Source organism: Halichoerus grypus, chromosome 11 (assembly GCF_964656455.1).
Source record: "Halichoerus grypus chromosome 11, mHalGry1.hap1.1, whole genome shotgun sequence".
Classification (NCBI taxonomy): Eukaryota; Metazoa; Chordata; class Mammalia; order Carnivora; family Phocidae; genus Halichoerus; species Halichoerus grypus.
This window is the reverse complement of record NC_135722.1, coordinates 12,646,660-12,666,112: the sequence shown is the minus strand read 5'-3', so window position 1 is coordinate 12,666,112 and position 19,453 is coordinate 12,646,660. Positions and strand designations below refer to the sequence as shown.

At 54.1% G+C, this 19,453-nt stretch overlaps 3 protein-coding genes across 9 annotated transcripts in view; 1 reads left to right on the top strand and 2 right to left on the bottom strand.

The window, feature by feature from the left end:
• P2RX3 (purinergic receptor P2X 3) overlaps nucleotides 1–3,228 on the top strand; it is a 28,678-nt gene extending 25,450 nt beyond the window's left edge. Inside the window, exons 11-12 of the mRNA XM_036076582.2 lie at nucleotides 464–541; nucleotides 936–3,228. Of these exons, the coding sequence (XP_035932475.1) occupies nucleotides 464–541; nucleotides 936–1,049 (192 nt within the window). The 3' untranslated portion in view covers nucleotides 1,050–3,228. The remainder of the gene's footprint in view (nucleotides 1–463; nucleotides 542–935) is intronic.
• Nucleotides 3,229–6,141: 2,913 nt separating this feature from the next.
• Nucleotides 6,142–9,540, bottom strand: PRG3 (proteoglycan 3, pro eosinophil major basic protein 2). The gene is given in 7 exon segments (XM_036076588.2): nucleotides 6,142–6,185; nucleotides 6,967–7,021; nucleotides 7,023–7,097; nucleotides 7,931–8,063; nucleotides 8,717–8,919; nucleotides 8,921–9,030; nucleotides 9,483–9,540. Coding segments are annotated over 7 exon segments (678 nt in total).
• A 5,463-nt stretch (nucleotides 9,541–15,003) lies between these two features.
• Nucleotides 15,004–19,109, bottom strand: PRG2 (proteoglycan 2, pro eosinophil major basic protein). 7 transcript variants are annotated; one of them, XM_078057999.1, is made up of 7 exons: nucleotides 19,018–19,109; nucleotides 18,732–18,896; nucleotides 18,120–18,190; nucleotides 16,484–16,803; nucleotides 16,050–16,181; nucleotides 15,440–15,551; nucleotides 15,004–15,174 (listed from the first exon to the last, which is right to left on the bottom strand). In XM_078057999.1, the coding sequence occupies exons 3-7, from the start codon at nucleotides 18,175–18,177 to the stop codon at nucleotides 15,116–15,118; spliced, it is 681 nt and encodes a 226-aa protein (XP_077914125.1). In that variant the 5' UTR covers nucleotides 18,178–18,190; nucleotides 18,732–18,896; nucleotides 19,018–19,109; the 3' UTR covers nucleotides 15,004–15,115. The 7 variants fall into 7 exon arrangements, with proteins under 7 accessions (XP_077914125.1, XP_077914126.1, XP_077914124.1 ...); XM_078058000.1 differs by having other exon boundaries at nucleotides 18,769–19,066; XM_078057998.1 differs by having other exon boundaries at nucleotides 18,732–19,062.
• Between the last annotated feature and the right edge of the window lie 344 nt (nucleotides 19,110–19,453).

Sequence of the window (19,453 nt, the reverse complement as noted above, 5' to 3'; positions counted from 1 at the left end):
AGTCACGGAGAGCTCATTGGAGAGGTGGGTGATGAAGACATTCTGCAAAGCCCTCCCACAGCAGCCTCCCCATTTGCAGGAGGCTCCACCTGGTATAAAGTTCCTGCCCCCCACCATGAAAGTGAGGGAGGAGACTCCAGGGTTCCACAGACCAAAGGAACAGAGCCCTGCTCCCAGGGACTTTTACCCCCTCACCCTGTGCTTCTCCCACTAAGTCCTCTCTCTGCATTTTGGTCTGCGGTCACTGCCAAGAGCTGGAGAGGTGGGTGATGAAGACATTCTGCAAAGCCCCTGGATGTTTTTCCAAGTGGAAACATCAGTCAGGTGTCTTTGGAGGACTCACCCCAACCCCTGGCCTGCTGTCTGCCTGAGGGCGGTCCTGCCCACTGCCAGGGCCACTCCACAGCCACCTGAGCCTGCTGCTTCCTGCCACACTGAGCCCGCTCTGCCTCTTCTCCTCCAGGGGACTGTCCTCTGTGACATCATCCTGCTCAACTTCCTCAAGGGGGCCGACCAGTACAAAGCCAAAAAGTTTGAGGAGGTGAGCTGGAGGGGAGGGTTGGGGTGGGGCACAAGAGGTAAAGGGATAGGGCAGGGAGGGACACTAGACCCCAGGGGGCTCTCAGTGGCTCCCCCTTTTCGGGGCTTCTTAAGGGGAGTTCATGGGACCTCAATGCAAATTGGGGGTCCAGAAGAGAGGGATTCGGCCAAGAATGGGCTCTGTGGGGGCTCTGTGGCTCATCACTGCCGACACCCCCATCCACTCACTGTCCCCTCTTCATTTCTGGGGCGGGACAGCTATGGGTTAGCTCAGGTTTCTGTTGGCCCATGAGGTTCATGGAAGGACTGCTGGGGTCACACAGACTTGCTGGAGCTCCCTGATAATGAGCACGATGACGCTCAGAGGATGATAATGCCTGCCCTTCTGCTTGCAGGTGGACGAGACAATGTTGAAGGTCACTGCCTCGGCCCACCCAGTGTGCCCCAGCGACCAGACCACCGAGGAGAAGCAGTCCACGGATTCGGGGGCCTACTCCATCGGCCACTAAGGCCTCTTCCAGGGCCCCAGGCTCACCCTTGGGCTCCAGGCCTCCCAATAGGGCATCCCACCCGGGCGAGGGAGGATGGAAAGGGGCGGGGCTCTCATTTCCGCTGCTCACCCCACGAAGCCACGCCAGACCCAGGTGTCTGGGCCTCCCAGTGCCCTGGCAGACAGGTAGTTCCCCCTGCTAAGACCTCCATCTCCCCTTCACCCCTTGCCTTGCCCCTGTCAGCTTCCCAGGAGCCCCAGGGCAGCAGCACCTGAGTTTTCCCCCTTCTGAAGAGTAGAGAGCGTAATAGTAGTAACAAGTGGTCACAAGGCACTACCGAGTGCCAGGCGCCATCACACACATTATCTCATTTAACCCTTAGAATAATCCGATGAGGTAGGTAATAGTTTCCCTGTTTTGAAGATAAACTGCGGCTCAGAGAGACTAAGTCGTTTGCCCAAGGCCACACAGCCAAGAAGCAAGAGGGCTGCGATTTGAACCCAGATCTAACTCCATCACCCACACCCACAAGAGAAGAGTGAACTCCCAGGGGGCATCCGCCCCTGCAGCTTCAGCCTTCCCCACAGGGACCGGGATTAGGTTCTGCTGAATAAAGAGTAAGCCCCGGGCTTTCAACAGGAACTCAGGCCCCATTTTAGGGGAGACCAGTTAGATAGTGATGCAGGTCTCTCTCTCTGACTTGGGTGGATCCCCAATTCAGAAGTAAAGAGGAGGCATGACTTAGCTCTGTCCCCAACCAGGGAAGGGCCATTCTGTTCTCTCTCTGGGCCCCCCACTCCAGCAGTGGAATTAGGCCACCCCTAGGGTGGGCGTGATTCCCAGACCCAGGCCCTTTTCTCAGCGGGCCATGCTCTTTTATGACGCTGGTGAACAGGCTGCAGTGAGGCCCGATGCACTGTGAGCAGGTGGTCAGCCAGGCCACCCCCCACGGGGTCCTAATCGGTGGTCAGTGTTCAAGTGCTAGAATCCCTCTTGTCCCACTCTCCTGTTTACAGAGGAGCAGACTGAGGCCAGAGAGGGGAAATGACTTGGGTCACACAGTTAGTGGCCAAACGAGAACCCAGGTGTCCTGGCAAAAGCAAGGAGCCAGAAAGCCTGCTGTGGGAGCATCTAGTCCCCCCACACCTCTGTCAGCCTGGCGTCCCCTCCCCTTTCTGGACTCTCTTCCGGTGAGAGGCCCGGGAGTCTCCCAGGGCAGAGCTCAGGAGCAGACCCAGGTCTTCAGAAGACTAAAGCATGTACAATTTAGGGCATCTTTTCAAAATAATACGAAATTAGGTATTAGAAGGGGCTCATGCATGAGGGTGGCCCTGAAGGACGAGTTTCATTAGCCCCACTGTCTGGAGGTGTCTGGAAAAGTTGGAGTGTAGGCATGGCCATGTGGTCTGAGCTGCAAGGAGCTTGCCTGCAGATGGAGGGCTGGCCCCTCTACAGCAGGTGCAGGGAGATGGTGGGGTGTGGGGGGGCAGCTTTGGGAGTCATTTGGAAGGGACTAGTTTAGGAGCAGTGGGCACTTGCAAAGGCCTGACCCCAGTGATGCCCCGCTCTGGGGGAAAATGGGTCAGATTCCGTCGCAGGAGGCGCATCACCCCTTCCCCTGCTCGGCCTTCACCCCCACCTCATCCTCAGGCTGGTGGGATCACACCTCCCCAGGGGTGGCCTCGGGCATCAGGCCGTGTCCAGAGATCTGACGAGCAGAGACATCAGCGGAGGCCGCGTTCTGCATCCGGGAGACCCACAGGCAGCCCTGGCAGGGGTCACAGGGATGTTCCCTGCAGAGGAGACTGCAGCAACCATGTCCTCCCTTTCCTCCGGACTGGGGTGGTCGTCCCGCGGGCACAGCAGCCGCTCCTGGGCCTGCCAGCAAGTGTGTGACCTCGGGGCGGCGAGCCTGCCGTGTGCGCCACACGGAGCTGAGCCACGGCTTCTGGGCGCTGGATGGACGGCTGTTGTCTGTAGTAGCGACAGCGGCTGGCTGGGCCCTGCCGCATCGTGGCGGACTCGGCACAGTCCCCAAGGCGCCAACCCTGCTGGGGTTGCCGGGGCTTGTCACTCATCCCACCGGATGGAAAAAGAAATCTGGAATCCGTGGAAGTTTGAACTGGAGCCCATACTCACTCCTAGCAGTCCGTTGTGTCTGAAGTTACCCCGCATAAAAGCTAACATTTAGAGATCACTCACCCCTGCTGAGCAATGGGCGGGGTGCGCGACGCGGGTCGTGAACTGTGACCCTCCTTTTACAGAAGGGGGACTGAGGCTTAGTAAGGGGAAGGGACTGAGCCGGCAGAGCTGGGCCTCCAGCCCCGAGCTTTATGGCTCCGGAGTCTGCGATCTTGACTTCTGTGCCACAGCTGTCTGAGAAAAACCAGGACATCCGTGCGCCCCTTCCTTTCGGTATGTGCTGGGCTAAACGAGGTGTCTAGGCTGCAGGACCAAGGAAATAGCAGAACCTCAAATTTCCATATCACACAGTGGGTCAGACAGCCCCCTCCCCCGCCTGGTGGCTGTGCCATCCTAGACACACGGAGGCCGAGTCACGGGGGCAGGAAGGGGGGACAGGAGGCTCACGGACCCCGGAAAGGCCAGGCCCCAGAGACGCTTACAGCACCTCCAAACCCACCGCACAGGCCAGGCTCAGCGGCAGGCCGCAGAGCCCAACTTCACCACAAGGAAGACTGGGAAACAGTCCTCCTGGGTCCTCAGGAGGAGGAAACGGTGCACACAGCACCCTCCGCCGCATTATCCCCCTCTTCTCCACAACCCCCCAGCCCACGGCCACTGACGGTTACACACACCCTTCCCTCCTCTGTTCCTTCTCGCAAAACCTTGTTCTCCACAAGTTACCCATCAACCTCTCAGAGGTTTTAATAGATAACACCCTCAGGAGTTTCTTCTCCCAAGAGTATTCGCCTTTTAATCAAGGGCTATCCAAGACTGAAAGGCCTTAAACAGCCAAAGATATAAATGCATAATGGTTGAAGTTGAAGCCCAGTAACTGACAGTGCTGGACATCTGAGAGATATCTTATCTTCCCTGTCCTGCCTCAAGCGAGCCTCAGTCTGGAGGGGTCTGAGCCCCGCTCCCTTCCCCTCCCTGCCTCTATCTCTTGTGTTGGCTGGCAAGATACTGGGCCACTGGTGTTGGCTACAGCTCATTCCCCAACCAGGAGATAAGTGGAGGCTGATAAAAGCGAAAATACCAGTCCCGGAGCTCCCTATGCAGATCTTCCCTTACCGAGCATCCTCCCACCACCCCCAGCAGGATTCCACTGTCCTTTTAGAAGCAGAGCATCAAGAATCAGCTTGTTAAAGTATGCAAGGGAGGGACCTGGGGGAGGAGGGTCTGACCCCCAGGGAGCCCCCTTTCTCTGCCCCTGGGAAGACCAACATGCTGTGATTAGAAGCTTCCCGGCTCAGTGTCCATCCAGGGCAGATGGACAGACCCCTCTCCTGAGGAGAGGCCTCCACTAGAGGCAGTCCCTGGGCCCAGCATTGGTGACGTTCATTGCAATGCCCAGGCCCGTCGTCCTGCTGCCAGGGGCCTGCTCATGTTCAAGGGACTCGTCTCCTGCTTTTTCACCACCTCCTTCCCCTGGGGGTCTCCATCCCTGACCTGTTCCATTAACTCCCGCCGCTTTAGCAGCAAAGCCCATCTGAGAATACTGTTCTTCTTGTTCCTGAAACTCTGCATCCCATCGCGTGCCTGGACAGATAGATGTACACACAGACGTGGGCCCGTACATACGTACGCCACACACGCACATACACGCGCACTCACAAACCTGCTGGTACACACATATACAAGCACACCCAGATCCAGGCACGTGAGGGGGCAGAGCTATACAGACGTGCACAACATCCAGATGTATCCATAAATACACAGAGGCGTTGAAGATGCGCACACACTCAACACACAGACACACACTGGCTCATACAGATTTGTGCATGTTTATAAATATAGATTCACATGGACACAGATGGACACAGGTATACAAGGATTGACTCTTGTACACACCAAGATACATATACACACGTGTGTGTGCACTCACAGCTCTCCCTGCACCCCATGTAGAACTACGCGCTCAAGAAGTAAGTATATCATCTAGCTAGCTAGCTAGCTCTGTGCCTTAAAGTCTCTCTCTCTGCATCCCCCCCCCACCCCAACAACCTAGGGCTCTCTGCCCTCTTAATACCCAGTCTCAGGTCCGAGCTTCCTGCCTATCAACCCCAGCATCCTGCCTGGAACAAAGAACTGCAGCAGTGTTCTCCCTCCGTCTGTCTGTCCGGGTCCCCGGGGTCTGAGACAGTGAGCTGAGGGAAAGCGGCGGGGGGCCTGGGGCTCTAGAATAGGGACAGGAGCCACACTGCTACCTGATGCTGTAACTTTTGCCCCAAGGCCCTCCGGGTGGGAGGCAGCTCCCGTCTGAGAATGTCTTCTCTCTAGGGAGGTCAGCTGGGGATGGGGGAGAGGGAGAAGGGATTGGGGTGGGGGACACACCTGGGAAAGGAGTGGAGGACACATCTCAGGATCTGGGGACTTGGAACTCAGCCACAGGTGGCTGGGAGAATAGAAAACAGGGGCCAGTGTCTGAGAGGCCAGGAAGACCCAGGGCTAGAGGAGCCGGCTGCCCTAGAGGAGACTTCCTCCCTCCCATGTGGTTCCCCAGGTGGGATCTCACTACACCCCATGTGCACCCCAATTCTTGAATGAGTGACATCCCCTCCACATTGGAAAGCTGTCCCACTCCCCACCCCCTCCCCGCACCCCTTACAGGGGCCAAAAAAGCAAGAGGGCCAGTCTCGCCTGGTGCACAAATGAGGCGGTCCCCCGGTGCCTGGGGGAGCAGGTCAGGCAGAGAAGAGCCATGGGGAGCCCACCAGCCCCCCGGGGCCCCAGGTGCTCCAGCTGTGCTTCCCGGCCCGCCCCACGGCAGGGAGCCATCCACAGCTCCACCGGCAGTCCTCCAGTGTGCACGATAATGAGACAGAGTCAGGAAAGTCTGGGGGACAGCCTGGGGGTTCTGGGGGCTGCCGGGGGTGGTGAAGGGAGGGGGCTCCGAGGCAGGGGCTCCGCGCCTCGAGCCTTGGGCTTAGAAGGAGCAGACGAAGGGCAGACTCCTTTCGCATGAAGTCCACTGTCAGTGCCTCGCCAGCAGTGGAGAGCACGGTGATGTCAGCTGCCGCCTGTGTGGCGTGTGGCCCTCCTTCCCTCCTCCGGCTGGCCGTGGTCGGGACTGCCAGTTGTGTTCCCCACGTGTCCCTTCCAGCTAAGGTGCATCCGGCTCTTCCCGAGGGAGGAGGGAGGCAGTGTGCTAAGTGCTGCCCGTGGGCTATTGCACTTGATCCTCACAGTGACCCCAACAGGTAGATGTTATCGTCATCCCCATTTCACAGATGGGGAAAGTGAGGCTTAGTGGGGGTAATAACCTGCCTGGGTCTCAGCCTGCAAGAGGCAGAGCCGGATGTGGATGGCGGCAGGCTTCCTCCAGCACGTACGGTCTTAGCCACGGTGCTAGCTCCCTCACATCTGGCTTCCATGCTGTTCAAACTGGTGAATTATCCGTCAGCCAGCCCTGATTCCCACATCTTGCCTTCGTCGCTTGTCCATACCTTGCATTCACATCTGCTCCTCTCATCTGTCGCGTCAGTCACTCCTCGTGGCCCTCATATCAGAGGAAGGAAAGCAGCCCCCAGGCCCCGAGCCTAGCGCTGCCGGTGAGGATGGAGAGCCCCCATCTAGCTCCCATACAGGGCACCCCATCGCCTGGTTTTGCTTTGAGGAATCCCTACATTTCAGCCCTCCTCACAGAGGACGTGGCTTCTCCAGTTGCGGGAAGGTGTGAGTTTAGGGAGGTGTGTTCAGGGACCTCAAAGGTACAGTGTGTAAGAGTCTACCTTGCCCCCCCCCTTGCCCTGGTCCCAGTCCCCCTCACCTCTGGTGCATAGGGCCACACAGTTGCCTTCCCCATTTCGCAAGCTGCCCTGGGGCCCAGTATCCAAAATTCCCGCAGCTCCCATCAGTCTATTGAAATCTCCGGCACAGGAACTAAAGAAGTGATAGGCTGGGTCAGAGGGCTGAGGTCCAGGGAGACAGATCCAGGAGCCCCAGAGAAGACTCACTGAGTGTTCCTTTCCCCTCTCACTGCCCACCCAGCCAGGAGCCAGAGTCACTAGAGACCCATGCCTGAGGGCTTGCAGGCAATTCCAGTACCCCCAGCCATCACACAGAGCAGGCTTCTCCATCTTTACTGTGCACACAGATCTCCTGAGGACCTTGTTAAAATGCAGGTTCTGATTCAGGAGCTCGAGGGTGGGGCCCAAGATGGGGCATTCCTAACAAGCTACCCGGTTTGCCGATACTGCTGGCCCAGGGACCACGCTTGAGAGGCAAATATAATGGCACCTATTCATCCACAATCCCAGAGCTGCCTTGAGAGAAGTGGTCCATTTTAGAGATGAAGAAACTGAGACTCCAAGGAAGTCATCCAGCTCATAGGTCACTAAGCTGGCCATGGAGCCTATCTCCTGACTCCAGTGATGCTCCGGGAAATGTTCGACAGCCAGCTCTGGGGGACGGTGAGAACACAGAGGGCAGAAGGAACCCTGATTTACAACAATTGCCCATTTCCTTGGTGTGCGTATGTCCACGGGGGGCAGATTTCAAGCTACAGGCATGAAGTCCATGAGCATGGAGCTGGAATGAGATGCCCGGAATCATCGGTCCTCCTGACCCCGTCCAAGCCAGCTCCAGCACAGCCCTGCCTGCTGCTTGAGACTGGCCTCCTCTGCTGCTGAGATGCGGCTAGACGGCCAGCAGGGGCTCCCTGGAGGCAGTCAGAGAGAACTTCCTGTCCCTGCGGAGGTTGGTGCCTCACTTACCCAGCCCTTGAGCAAGCCTCCGATCCAGACCCGGCCTTCGTCGACCCCTCTGACCATGCACAGGATGCGATAATCTAAGTTGTAGTTGTATATGGAGACAAGGTGGCCCCTGCAGCACCTTCTGCAGACATCCGGCAGAAAGAAGAAAATGTAGGGTAGAGAACTCGCTGGTTTTTCTCAAGTCTCTGAGCCTCCAGGAGAGAGCTTCTCATCCCTTTGCAGGTCAGAAATCAGTGACCTACTTGCCCCTCTCAATCCCATCTTGTGTCCCTTCTCTGTGGTCAGAACTTTTTGCAAAAACTAATACTCGGAATAATCATACCATTTGCTGAGAGTTTTAGTGACCCAGGGACTGTTCCAAATACTTCCATGTGTTGTCTCATTTAATCCTCAACCACAGCCCTAACAGGTTGGTACTGTATGTCTCCATTTGACAAGCGAAGACTCTGAAATCTCAAAAGGTGAGCTGACTTGCCCAGTAACACAGCCAATGACAGGCAGAGCCAGATTGAACACGGGCATATCTAATACCAAAGCCTTTCGTCCAGACAGTGTTTCTCAAAGTGCAGTCCCCAGACCAACAACACCATCATTACCTGGGAATTGTTATAAATGCAAACTCTCAAGCCCCGCCCCAGATTTGCAAAGCCAGAAATGTATTTTAACAAGACCTCTAGGAGATCCTGACACACACTAGGCTTGGAGATAAAAGGGAAGAGAAGGTTGAGTCCAGTCTCTTCTCCTCCCCGCCTCCAGTCCTCGACAGTAGCCTCCCTGCCACTTACCTGAGCGTTTACAAATTTCTCGAGGTTCCGCACCAACAGGAAGTGGCAAGTCTTGCACCCAGGACTGCCCGGAATTTAAACTGTGTCCTCTTCTTTGGGGCACTGCAAGTCCTTGTCTAGGGCAGCTGGGTCGGAATCCATGGCCTCCTCATCCTCAAATGTGTCCTGATATCCGGAAGGCTTGGTCTCCTCTCCCTCAGACTGAAATCACCTCCTGGGTCAGGGCCGAGTCTCCCTCCTGCCCCCCTGAACATTCCAGATTCTGACTTAGGTCTGCCCATGTCTCTCGGCTGTCCAGACTGGGGCCATTATTCTCTGGGAAGAAGGGGTAACCTGCTATCAGGTCGGGGGGGGGGGTCTCACTTGTTCCAGGACCACAGACAGCTCTGAAGGCCCGTGCAGGCCTTCTTAGAGCCACCGTCTGGAGCCAATACTGGATCTCCTTAGCATTGGGTGAGGTGAGAACGCTTGGGTTATAAGCACAAATGGATGAGATCCTGACTTCTGGCTGACACCGCAGGTGTGTATTGTGGAGGTGGGAGGAAGCACCTGTGAGAAGCCCTTCATCTTCACAGGTGGGTGGGTTTTCCTGTGAAGTAGCCCTGACAGAAAGTTTGGGTCACAGTTCCGAGTCCAGGAGAAATCGAAACAGAGATGGGCTGGGTCAACTGAAGGGGGGCAGCTGGGGCCCTGGCCCCATGAGGCAAAAAAGCTGCAGGAAAGAGGAGAAAAGAGAAAGTTTGGTGAGACAGGAAGGCGAGGCTTACCCAGATGGAGAGCAGCGACTGTCCCCAGCAGAAGCGACAGGAGCAGGGGGCCTTTCATGTCCACTCAGGCTTGGGACAGGGACACAGCTCCCCCTTCCCTCCATGTGGGTGTCCTGTGTGCCTGCACAACCCCTGGCACGTAGGGGACGAAATGCTTGTTTAACCAGTTGATTAAGGGGCAAAGTGTTGGTTAGAGCACTCCTTCCTCCCCAGTGAACAGACCCTGAACTGGAGAATTAGGAAAAGGATGTGGGATGTCAGCTCAGGTACAAAAGTCCCTTTTTCCTGAAAGCCCCATCCCTGCTCCCTGGGACGGCCCTGAGCTCAGACCCTTGCCCCTGCAGGAACAGGCCTGCTCTGAGTCAGGGCCACGTTCATTCACCCTGGGGAATGAGGGGAAAGGATGGTGGCCATAATAGTCCTGAGGACGGGCTTCAGAGGTGCATGCCATGTTGGGTCAAGCACTCGCCTCTGGGAGTCTGAGGCTGCCACTCTCAGTGCTTCTGGCTGTTGGGCCCCAGAGGCAGCTCTCATACTGGGCTTCTGGGGAAGTGGGAAGAGGTCAGGATGATTGCCCCCAGCTGGGGTGGAGAGCAGAGGAGCTGATAAGAGTTTTGCTCAGTCCTCTCACCCTTGAGCCCTGCTGTCTGCTGGGACTGCAGAGGCCTACCTCCCGGGGCCCCCTTCACATGTGGGTACCCAGACGCCCTGGTGTGCTCAAGAAGACCCCAGCTGACTATTGTCCAGGCATTATTACTGGCCCTAAAGTGCCCCAGTCTGAACAACACTCCTTAACCCCAGGAGAAGCCTTCCTCTGGCCAGTATCCCAGCTAATGAAGTGGGGAATCCCAGGGAGCTGGGAGACCATGCTGGGGGGAGGTAGGAGGCCCCGGGAGCCTCAGCCTTCCTGAGCGCTTATCTAGACCAGGTCCTTTACATGCTTCACATCCCTGAACCCTCACCTTCACCTCATCCCATGAGAAGGTTTGCTTATCCTTACTTCACAGTTGTGAAAAATGAGATTCAGAGAGGGAAGGCAACTTGCCAAGGTTGCATAGGAAGTAGGAGAACTGTGATTTCTACGTCTTTTTGGCTTGAAACCCTTCTGTCTCTCTCTGACTCTCTGTGTTTGTCTCTGTCTTTGTCTCTGTCTGACTCTGTCCCTCTCTCTCCTTCACTTTCCTCCTTTCTCTCCCTCTCCTCTCCTTCTCCCTCTCTTTCTCATCTTTAATATGTGAAAACTTTTATGCTCATTCTTTTATGATGTGGCTCTAGATCAAGGTTCTCAACCTTCGTGCTATTGCTCCTTGGGGTGAAATCATTCCTTGTTGGGGGGTGGGGGCTGTCCTGTGCATTGTAATAAGTTTAGCAGCATCCCTGGCCTCTACCCACCAGATGTCAGTAGCACCTCCCCCAGTCATGATGATCAAAAATGTCTCCCCACAGTCCCAAATGTCCTCTGGGGAGCTAAATTGCCCTGGCTGTGGATCACTGATCTAGAACATGTAGAACATGCCATTTTGTCCAATCTCAAGCCATATCTTCTGGCCAGGAGGCAGCAGCTGCAATGGAAAACTTCATACAGAGTCATTCAGACACTCTGGGCCACCTTTCTCCCCACCCCCACTCCCCATCTCCCACCAGCTCTCTATCGCCACCAAGGTCGGGACTAGAGGGACATGAGCAAGGCACTTGCCTCCGTTGCAAAATTTAAGAGGGCACTAAAGAATTCAGTAGTCAAGAGAAACAATATTTTAATGTGATCTTTCTTTTTTTTTTTTTTAAAGATTTTATTTATTTGACAGAGAGAGACACAGTGAGAGAGGGAACACAAGCAGGGGGAGTGGGAGAGGGAGAAGCAGGCTTCCCACAGAGCAGGGAGCCCGACGCGGGGCTCGATCCCAGGACCCTGGGATCATGACCTGAGCCGAAGGCAGACGCTTAACGACTGAGCCACCCAGGCGCCCCTTAATGTGATCTTTCTTAAAAATCAAGATTCATGCAAAAAATCCACGATGAACAAAATAGCAAACTTTTAATCAATCAAGCTCGGGCCAAATTCACTGCAATCCAAGAAGAGGCTGGCAAGTGCTGAGCCCTGAGTTTGCTGGATATCCCCGCCAAGAGCTAGAGGACTTGTTGGGGTGGGTGTCTCAACTCTGTGCCTTCCTAGCTGGGCAATGCATATTTGATTATTGGATTCCAGTCCAGACCTCCAGTACCCAGAGCACCAGACAGGTAGCCCAGAAGGTGAAAAGGCCTGGGTCCTCCCCTCCTCTGCTCTCTCAGGGGATCTACAAATGGAGAAGTATCTGAGAGCTCATTTCTGTGCCCGATTGCAGAGTAACAGTCTTGCCCCTTATCTCCCCAGCCCAACGGACTTGACTCTCAGCTTCTCTTCCTGATTCAGGGACTGGGGGCTGGGCCAATTCCAGGCCCCTAAAACCCAGTCTCCAGATTTTGAACTTGAGATCTCCCTAGTGGGAAGGCTAGACCGCTTCCCCATTTTTCTAACCCATCCTGGGGCCCAGCCAGGGGTATCATTTCATCAGTGTTTGGGGTGACCAGTAAAGTGAGCTAGCACCATGATAAGTTTTACATGTGTCTTTTCATTGGAAAGTCCATTTCATAGGTGAGGGAATGGCATCTCAGAGAGCTTTAGACACAGCAAGTCAGAGACAGGCCTAAACCCAGGCCTTCCAGCCTCTTAGCCACCCCACGCCTCCCTTCCCTCTGCCTCCTCTCACGGACTTCCCTTCTCTACAACTTGCCCCTCTCTGCATTCACCCCACTTTCTTTACACACAAACCCTGGGTAAAGACAGTGCATTGAGTTTAGTGACCTCCTCACTGACCACAGTGAAGCTTGTCTGATTCCAAAATAATATTTTTGAAGGTCCACCACAGACCAAACACTATGTCTCATTAAGGCTTTTATCTCCATGATCCTATGTACTTAATTTTTACAATCATCCTGCAAATTAGGTATTGTCATCTCTAGCCTCCATATCTACTGCTCGAGCTCAGAGAGGTTAAATGACTTGCCCAAGTAGACACAACTATTAAGAAGCGGCACGTGTGACCCTCATCTGTCGGACTCCCACATCCTCGCTTTCTTTGATAGGCCCAACTGTGTTAGTCCCAGACATTCTGTCCAACGTGTCCAGCATCCATGAGACTCCCATCCTCTGGCTTACTGTTAGCATTTGTATTCATAGGGGTTTCAAACACTGCCTCTTATCTCAAGATTCAGCCCTGCCCCACACTGTGCAGAGGGTGGGTCTCTCTGTCTTGAGGGGCAGTGTAGTGTGACATGTCCTGGAATCAAGAGTCCAAAAGCAGCCCGTCTGTCACTCTGTTTTCTCATCCAAAAGCAGAGGCTCATAGCGGGACCTCCATATAATGCGCCAAACTCCCAGAACAGTGCCTGACTCATGGGGTGGGGAGGTGGCCCTTGTCAGGAAGCCAGGCCTGGAACTGTGACCCCAATCAACAAATGAGCACTGTGTGTTGATTGAGCTCCTGCTCTGTGCTTTGCAGAGTGTAACGAACTCCAGGGATTCTGTCCCAAAAATGCACGTTAGCTTCACAGAGCTTAGTTAGCATTTTGTTGGAGATGAAAAAATGACACACAAACCCACACACTTGGGGATGCAAGGCCAGTCCTCTTATTTCATTTTTTACTTTTGTATGACTTTTCTTGTGGACATATAACATGCATCCTATAAAGTGTACTGGAGGGTGGGCTGCTCAGGGAATTTTCACAGAGTGAATGTACCCTTGGAGCCATGCCCAGATTAAGACCCAGAATGTTTCCAGGCACCCAAATGCCTCTTTCATGGCTCCTTGACATGAATCCCCCACAGGGGATCTCCATGGACTGGAAGGCCCACTTCTGTCACAACACACAGCCCCAACAGAAGAGATCAATGAGGACCAAGACCAAGTCCACTTACCACTTAGCATAAAGCCTGGCACCTAGTAAATGCTTAATCAATGGGTAATAGTGTTACTCTTTATTATGTATATTGGAATAAAGGGAAGCCATGCCTTCCCACAGCAGAATATAGTCTATGAGGACAAGGAGTGAAAGTTCTACTTAAGCGGCATCCTCCCCAGCACGCAGCCCAAGGCTGAACCTGGAAGAACGTTCCAGAATTCCACTGTCTTTGAAGTCAGCAGATTGTCATAGAACAGCAGTTATAATGGGCTTCAATCTGAACTGTGCAGCTTTGAGTAAGCGGCTTCCCCAGTCTGGGCAATGCTCAAAAAATTCAGGTTCTTAATTTTCCTCTGGGATTCTAGAGCCCTATGTATTTGAGGAGTCCAGGAGGAAAAGGCGCTTTAGGGCATTGACACCTTATTTTCTGCTCACCTCCTTGGTGGAGTGAGGATTCGGAATGCCTTCCTTCCCCACCTCTGACTGGGACTCCCTCCTGTCCCACTGGGTTGGAGTCCTACGTCCCAAGATGAACCCAAGGGTCAGGAATGTGTCCTGCCTCTCCACAGTGCTCCATCCCTAGGTGACCCTGTCCTGGAAGCAGTCAGTGCTACCAGCCACAGGACCCTAATGGTTGAAAGAAGACGCTCTGGAACAGATGGCCGAGTCACAACATTGGCCGCATTTAGAGGTTCTGCCTTGGGCCAGTCTTTGCAAGGGCCATAACTTCTCTGAGCCTGGTTTTGTACAATGAGGTCATAATTATCGATCACACAAGGTCACCTTTGCAAGGTGCCTGCCTCAGCTGGGGGTACTTTGTGGGTGTGCAATAAGCAGTAACAATTAGTAGATGTTGTTGTGCTTCTATTTTAAACAACAGTATGTTCCCGAATGGCCAGAAGCTGGGTCTTGTATTCCCAGGTCTTACAGAGAGTTGAACATGCTGTCTTCTATTGGGTTTCCCCAGAAACAGGCCCTGAGACAAGGATTTGAGGGCAAGTAGCTTATTTGGGAGGTGCAGGGACACTTGTAAGGAAGAGGAGAATTCAGATGGATAACGGAAGACAGCCAATAACATGTGTGGTGCAAAGCCAGCTGCCTCAGGGGATACCTGGAAGTTGAGCCCCCTGGGAAGCCCTGGGAAACAGTACCCAATACGTGCCTTAGAATTAGTCCACTTGCAGGGCAAGGGACCGGGGCACTCAGACTCCTGGTCCGCGTTGTGGACTGTTCCCAGGGACATGTTAATTTCCTGGCAGTTAAGGCGGCCACACTCTGTGGGAAGGAGAAAAGGCCCTTGGGTGTGGAGATGCAAGCCCCGGACTTCGAGAGCCCACCCAGAATGAAGAAACAGGTGGGGTCCTGAGAGCTCCTGCTAATCAGGTGCCAGGAACTGGGTGTCGTGTGAAAAGAGCTACCTGAGCCCATTCTTCCATCTTCAGGAAGGCCCCACGGACCCCACCCTGTGCTCCAGCCTCCTTGTTATGAGAGACCGCGGCGTGGGGAGGGGGCGGTCATTGCTGGGCAGAAAGTTCATGGGTGGGGCTAAGCAGAGAGAATCAATGACCAGAGGAAAAAGAAGTCAGTTTCAGGAAAGCAGTTTTATTGCTGGGGGCTGGAAGCAGGGGCAGCAGGCAGGGGAGGAGAGGCAGCTACCCCAGAGGGGCGGCTCTGGACTCCTGGCTGGGTCCAGCTCAGTAGGAACAGATGAAGGGGAGGCGCCTGCGGCAGCGAGTTCGACGCCAGCGACCTCCTGTGAAAGCAGAACAGGAAGGGACCTTCAGCCTCTGGTTTCCCCGGACTTAACCCCAACAGGGCCTCCCCCACCACCCCACCCCACCCCTGCCTCCACGGAGAGGGAGTCTCAAGACTCAGCAGGCCCCTCCCCTGGAGGCACGGGCCCCTCCCCTGGAGGCAACGGCCCCTCCCAGCACCTCTTCTGTGAGCCCCTCCTACCCCCCCACCGCCCCCCACCCCGCCCTCGGTCTTCCCGTCCCTCGTCCCCACTCCCACCTCACCTCGGGTACACAGGGCCACACAGCTGCCACCCCTGGCCTGGGGCTGGCCAGCAGCCCAGTATGTAAAGTTCCAGGAACTGCGGTCAACCCAGCGAAAGCGTTTCCAGGGTCCCTAGAGGAGGCAGGAGGAGAAGAGGTGGGCGGGGGCGAAGGGAGAGCAGAAAGGCAGAGCTGGAACTGTCCCACCCGGCATTTGCCCTTGACCACTGGGTCGTGATGGACACTGTCCTGGTCAACTGCAGTGCTGATCCACAGTGATCATCACCATCACATTCTGTGCATGGCAGTGACACGCTCATCCTTCTGGCCCGAACAAGAGGTAAGCAGGAGTTGCAACCCCGTCCTAGAGATGCAGAAACAGGCTCATGGTCCCACCCAAGTCATACAGACAGACAGTCAGAAGCTGAGCAAAACTTGGCCCCAAACCTCCTCACTCTGAATCCTTGGCTCCTCCCAGTGCCTAGGCAGCCTCCTGGGTATCTCGCCCCAGTTGTCCGTCTGTCCCCAGTTCTTCGGAGGATCAGAGGGGAAGCACAGACAGAGCTGCAGCAAGGTGAGCCCTGCCTGGGGTCCAGGAGAGCTTTCCACTTAGAGCTGGGACCCCTCTTACCCAGCCTCTGATGCTGCCTCCGATCCAGACTTGGCCCTGGTTGAGCCCGCTGACTGAGCACTGGATCCGGCGATTGAAGTAGAAGCTGTGGATGGAGATGAGGTTGCCCCGGTAGCACCTCTGGCAAATCAACTGCAGGGCAGGGTAAGAGAGGAAGAATGGAGTGCCCCCCTCAAAGGAATTCATGTGACCTTAGTCTTGGGTCTCTAAATCTCCAAACTTCATCTTCTCCACCCCCATGCCCACCTCCACAGCCATTTGAAGGCTGGAGATCTGTTTCCACATGCCACTCCCTTCTGACCCTGACACCTGGGTGCGCCCCAGCCCCTGCTGACACCCCCAGGCTCTCCAGTGAGGCAAATAGTGATGCAGAGGCTGGAGACATCTGTCCCCACCCCCACCCCAGGCCTCAGCCTCAGCCCCAGACCACTGACCTGAGCTTGAGAAAAACTCCTGGCGCTCCTCACTACGAGGAAGCGGCGACAGTTCTTGCACCCAGGGCTGTTCTCCAGTTTCACTGTGTCCTCTTCTTTAGGGCACTGAAAGTCCTCGTCCTCCTCACCCAGGGCTGAGGCAGAGTCTACAGCCCTCTCCTCCTCAGGGGCATCTTCACTTCCCGAGTACCCCTCCTCCTCTTCCTCCAGCAGCGTCAGCTCCCCCGTAGGGGCCTCCTTTGCCTCATTTTCTGGCATCTCCCCATCCTGAGGCACAGCCTCATCTGCTAAGAATCTCTCAGAGTTAGACGTTACAGTCCCTGGCAGGGAGAAAGGCCAAGCGTCCCTTCTTCACATCTACCCCTGTTTCTCCCCAGAACCATGGACAGCGTCCACCTTGACTTGGGCAACCGAGAGGTTCCTCAAAAAATTAAAAATAGAGCTACTATTGCACTACTCGGTATTTACCCCAAAGACACAGATGTAGTGAAAAGAAGGGCCATATGCACCCCAATGTTCATGTCAGTAATAATAAAAGTCCGCAGTAGCCAAACTGTGGAAAGAGCCGAGATGCCCTTCAACAGATGAATGGATAAGGAACATGTGGTCCATATATACAATGGAATATTATTCAGCCATCAGAAAGGATGAATACCCAACTTTTACATCAACATGGATGGGACTGGAGGAGATTATGCTAAGTGAAATAAGTCAAGCAGAGAAAGTCAATTATCATATGGTTTCACTTACTTGCGGAACATAAGGAATAGCGTGGAGGACATTAGGAGAAGGCAGGGAAAAATGAAGGGGGGGAAATCGGAGGGGGAGGTGAACCATGAGAGACTTTGGACTCGGGGAAACAAACTGAGGGTTTCAGAGGGGAGGGGGTGGGGGAGATGGGTTAGCCCGGTGATGGGTATTAAGGAGGGCACGTACTGCATGGAGCACTGGGTGTTATACCAAACAATGAGTCGTGCATCACTACCTCAAAAACTAGTGATGTACTGTATGGTGACTAACATAACATAGTAAAAAAAATGTGGGCTCTATCTAAGCAACTATATAAGCAAAAAGATATTGTTTAGACACTGGGTAAATAAAGATTGTTAATGACAAAACAAAAGAGAGGAACCTGGAATGGAGCCAACAGGAGGAGACCCCCTAACCTCCCATAAGAGCCCATGTTGTTAAGAGCAAGGACTTAGATTCAGGCAGCTGTGGGTTTGGGTACTAGTTCCATCACCTATTAGCTTTATTTTTTCATTTGTGATATGGGTACACGATAGTACATACCTCATGGGGATGCTATGATGTTTAAAAGAGATAATGCATAGGAAATGTTTAGCATGACACACTCAGTGAGCTCAAAATAGAAGGAAGCTATTATTATATTCATCATTGGTATTATGCAGAAAGGACAAAATCGAGAATGTCACGGTGGAACCGAGAGTGCAGACACAGTTGCCCTGGGGAGTCCCTTCAACTCCTGGTTCTAGAGCCTCTCTGCTCCTCTGGGTGTGCAAAGATCCTGATGTAGGGGAGGGCTGCCGAAGGAGGCGGCTCTGTAGCTCTGACCCCATCTACTCTAGAAAGGAGCAAAGTGAAGAAAGAGAGACTAAAGTCCAAGGAGACTTACTCAGATGGAGAGTTGAAACTGCCCCAAATAGAAGAGCCAGAAGTAGGGGGACTTTCATCTTGGCTTTTGTTCTGCAATGAAGAACGCAGTTAGTCACACACACACTCACACATGCACACACACACGCACAACCCTTGGGAGTGGAGTGGAAAAAGAAAAGGCATGACTAGAAGTCCCTGAAACTCCGGGATGCTGGGAACCTGTCTGAATGGAGTGAGGCCAGACCACGACAGGCAGCCAAGCCTGGCCTTCCTGCGGGTGTGCATGTGAAGAAGGGAATATTACCTTTATTGGTTTGTACTGAACGGACCCCTCAGAGTCTATGAAATAAGAGAGAACCGAGAACCAGTGATTGTCGGCCTTCCCAGCAATGCTTAGATAGTGCTTCCCCGCCTCAAAGCTCTGAAAGCCACACACACTCCCATGTCCTCCACGCTCTTCCCTCCCCGGACAAGGAGAGCTGTCACGTGCCTCAGAAGGAGTATGAAAGGCAAGGATGAGAAGAGGAGTCTTGCCCCTGCCGACCCCTGAAAGCCGCTACACACAGTCCCAGCCAGCCCTGCAGAACTTCTCAGCCTGGGCTGGGCGCCCCCCCAGAGGGTGAACACATACCCGAAATCAGCTCCACCACGACAGGGAAAGCGCTTACTTGCCCAGAGGTCTTCCTGGCTCCTGAGGAGTTCACAAAGCTCAGACTCTCCTTCTCTCCATCCCGCAGTGACATTTTATAGAGGGGTCTTGGAGGAAGTTCCCCAGAGAAAGGAGGGTTTCCCCAACCTGAAGGAAATGGGAGGTCTGATAAGAAGTGTTTCCTCACTTCCCTGGAGAGCCCACTCATCTGCTTCCAGATTCTCTCCTGCCACCCCTTTTAGGAGCCTGGGGGCCGTTCTGGGCCTGCCTTGAACCGGTGGTTCTTATCCTGGGCTGCACTTCAGAATCTCCCAGGGAGCTTTTCCAGAATACACAGCTCCTCTGCTTCACTAATGGGAACGTGAACTGCCACAGGGATTGGGGAAATAAATCTGTCAATATCTATTAAGATTAAAGGTGTGCGTGTCACTTGCTCAATTTCACTCTTCAGAGACTATCCTTTGGAAATAAAAGCACCTATAAGTAAGAACACTTTTACAAAGTTGCGTATTGCTTTCCCATTTGTAAAAACAAAAGTCTCCATGAAAACAAGGAGCTGACTCACCCCTGGATGGATATAGGTGGTAAACAAAGGGGAGGGAAACAGGGCGATCCGGGCATGAGCAAAGGTGTAGTGAGGATGGAATGACCTTGGCATTAGCAAAGGACAGTGTCCTTTCTTGTGTAACTAAAGTTAACAGAGT

Bases quoted from the DNA above. Each gene is read 5' to 3' on its own strand.
- PRG2 (XM_078057999.1), bottom strand. From the start codon at position 18,177: ATGAAAGTCCCCCTACTTCTGGCTCTTCTATTTGGGGCAGTTTCAACT. The intron at 16,182-16,483 runs GTCAGTGGTCTG...CCTGCCCTGCAG, and splicing joins GGAGTTTTTCTCAAGCTCAG to TTGATTTGCCAGAGGTGCTA. The intron at 15,552-16,049 runs GTAAGAGGGGTC...TGCCTCCTCTAG, and splicing joins GAGGCAGCATCAGAGGCTGG to GGACCCTGGAAACGCTTTCG.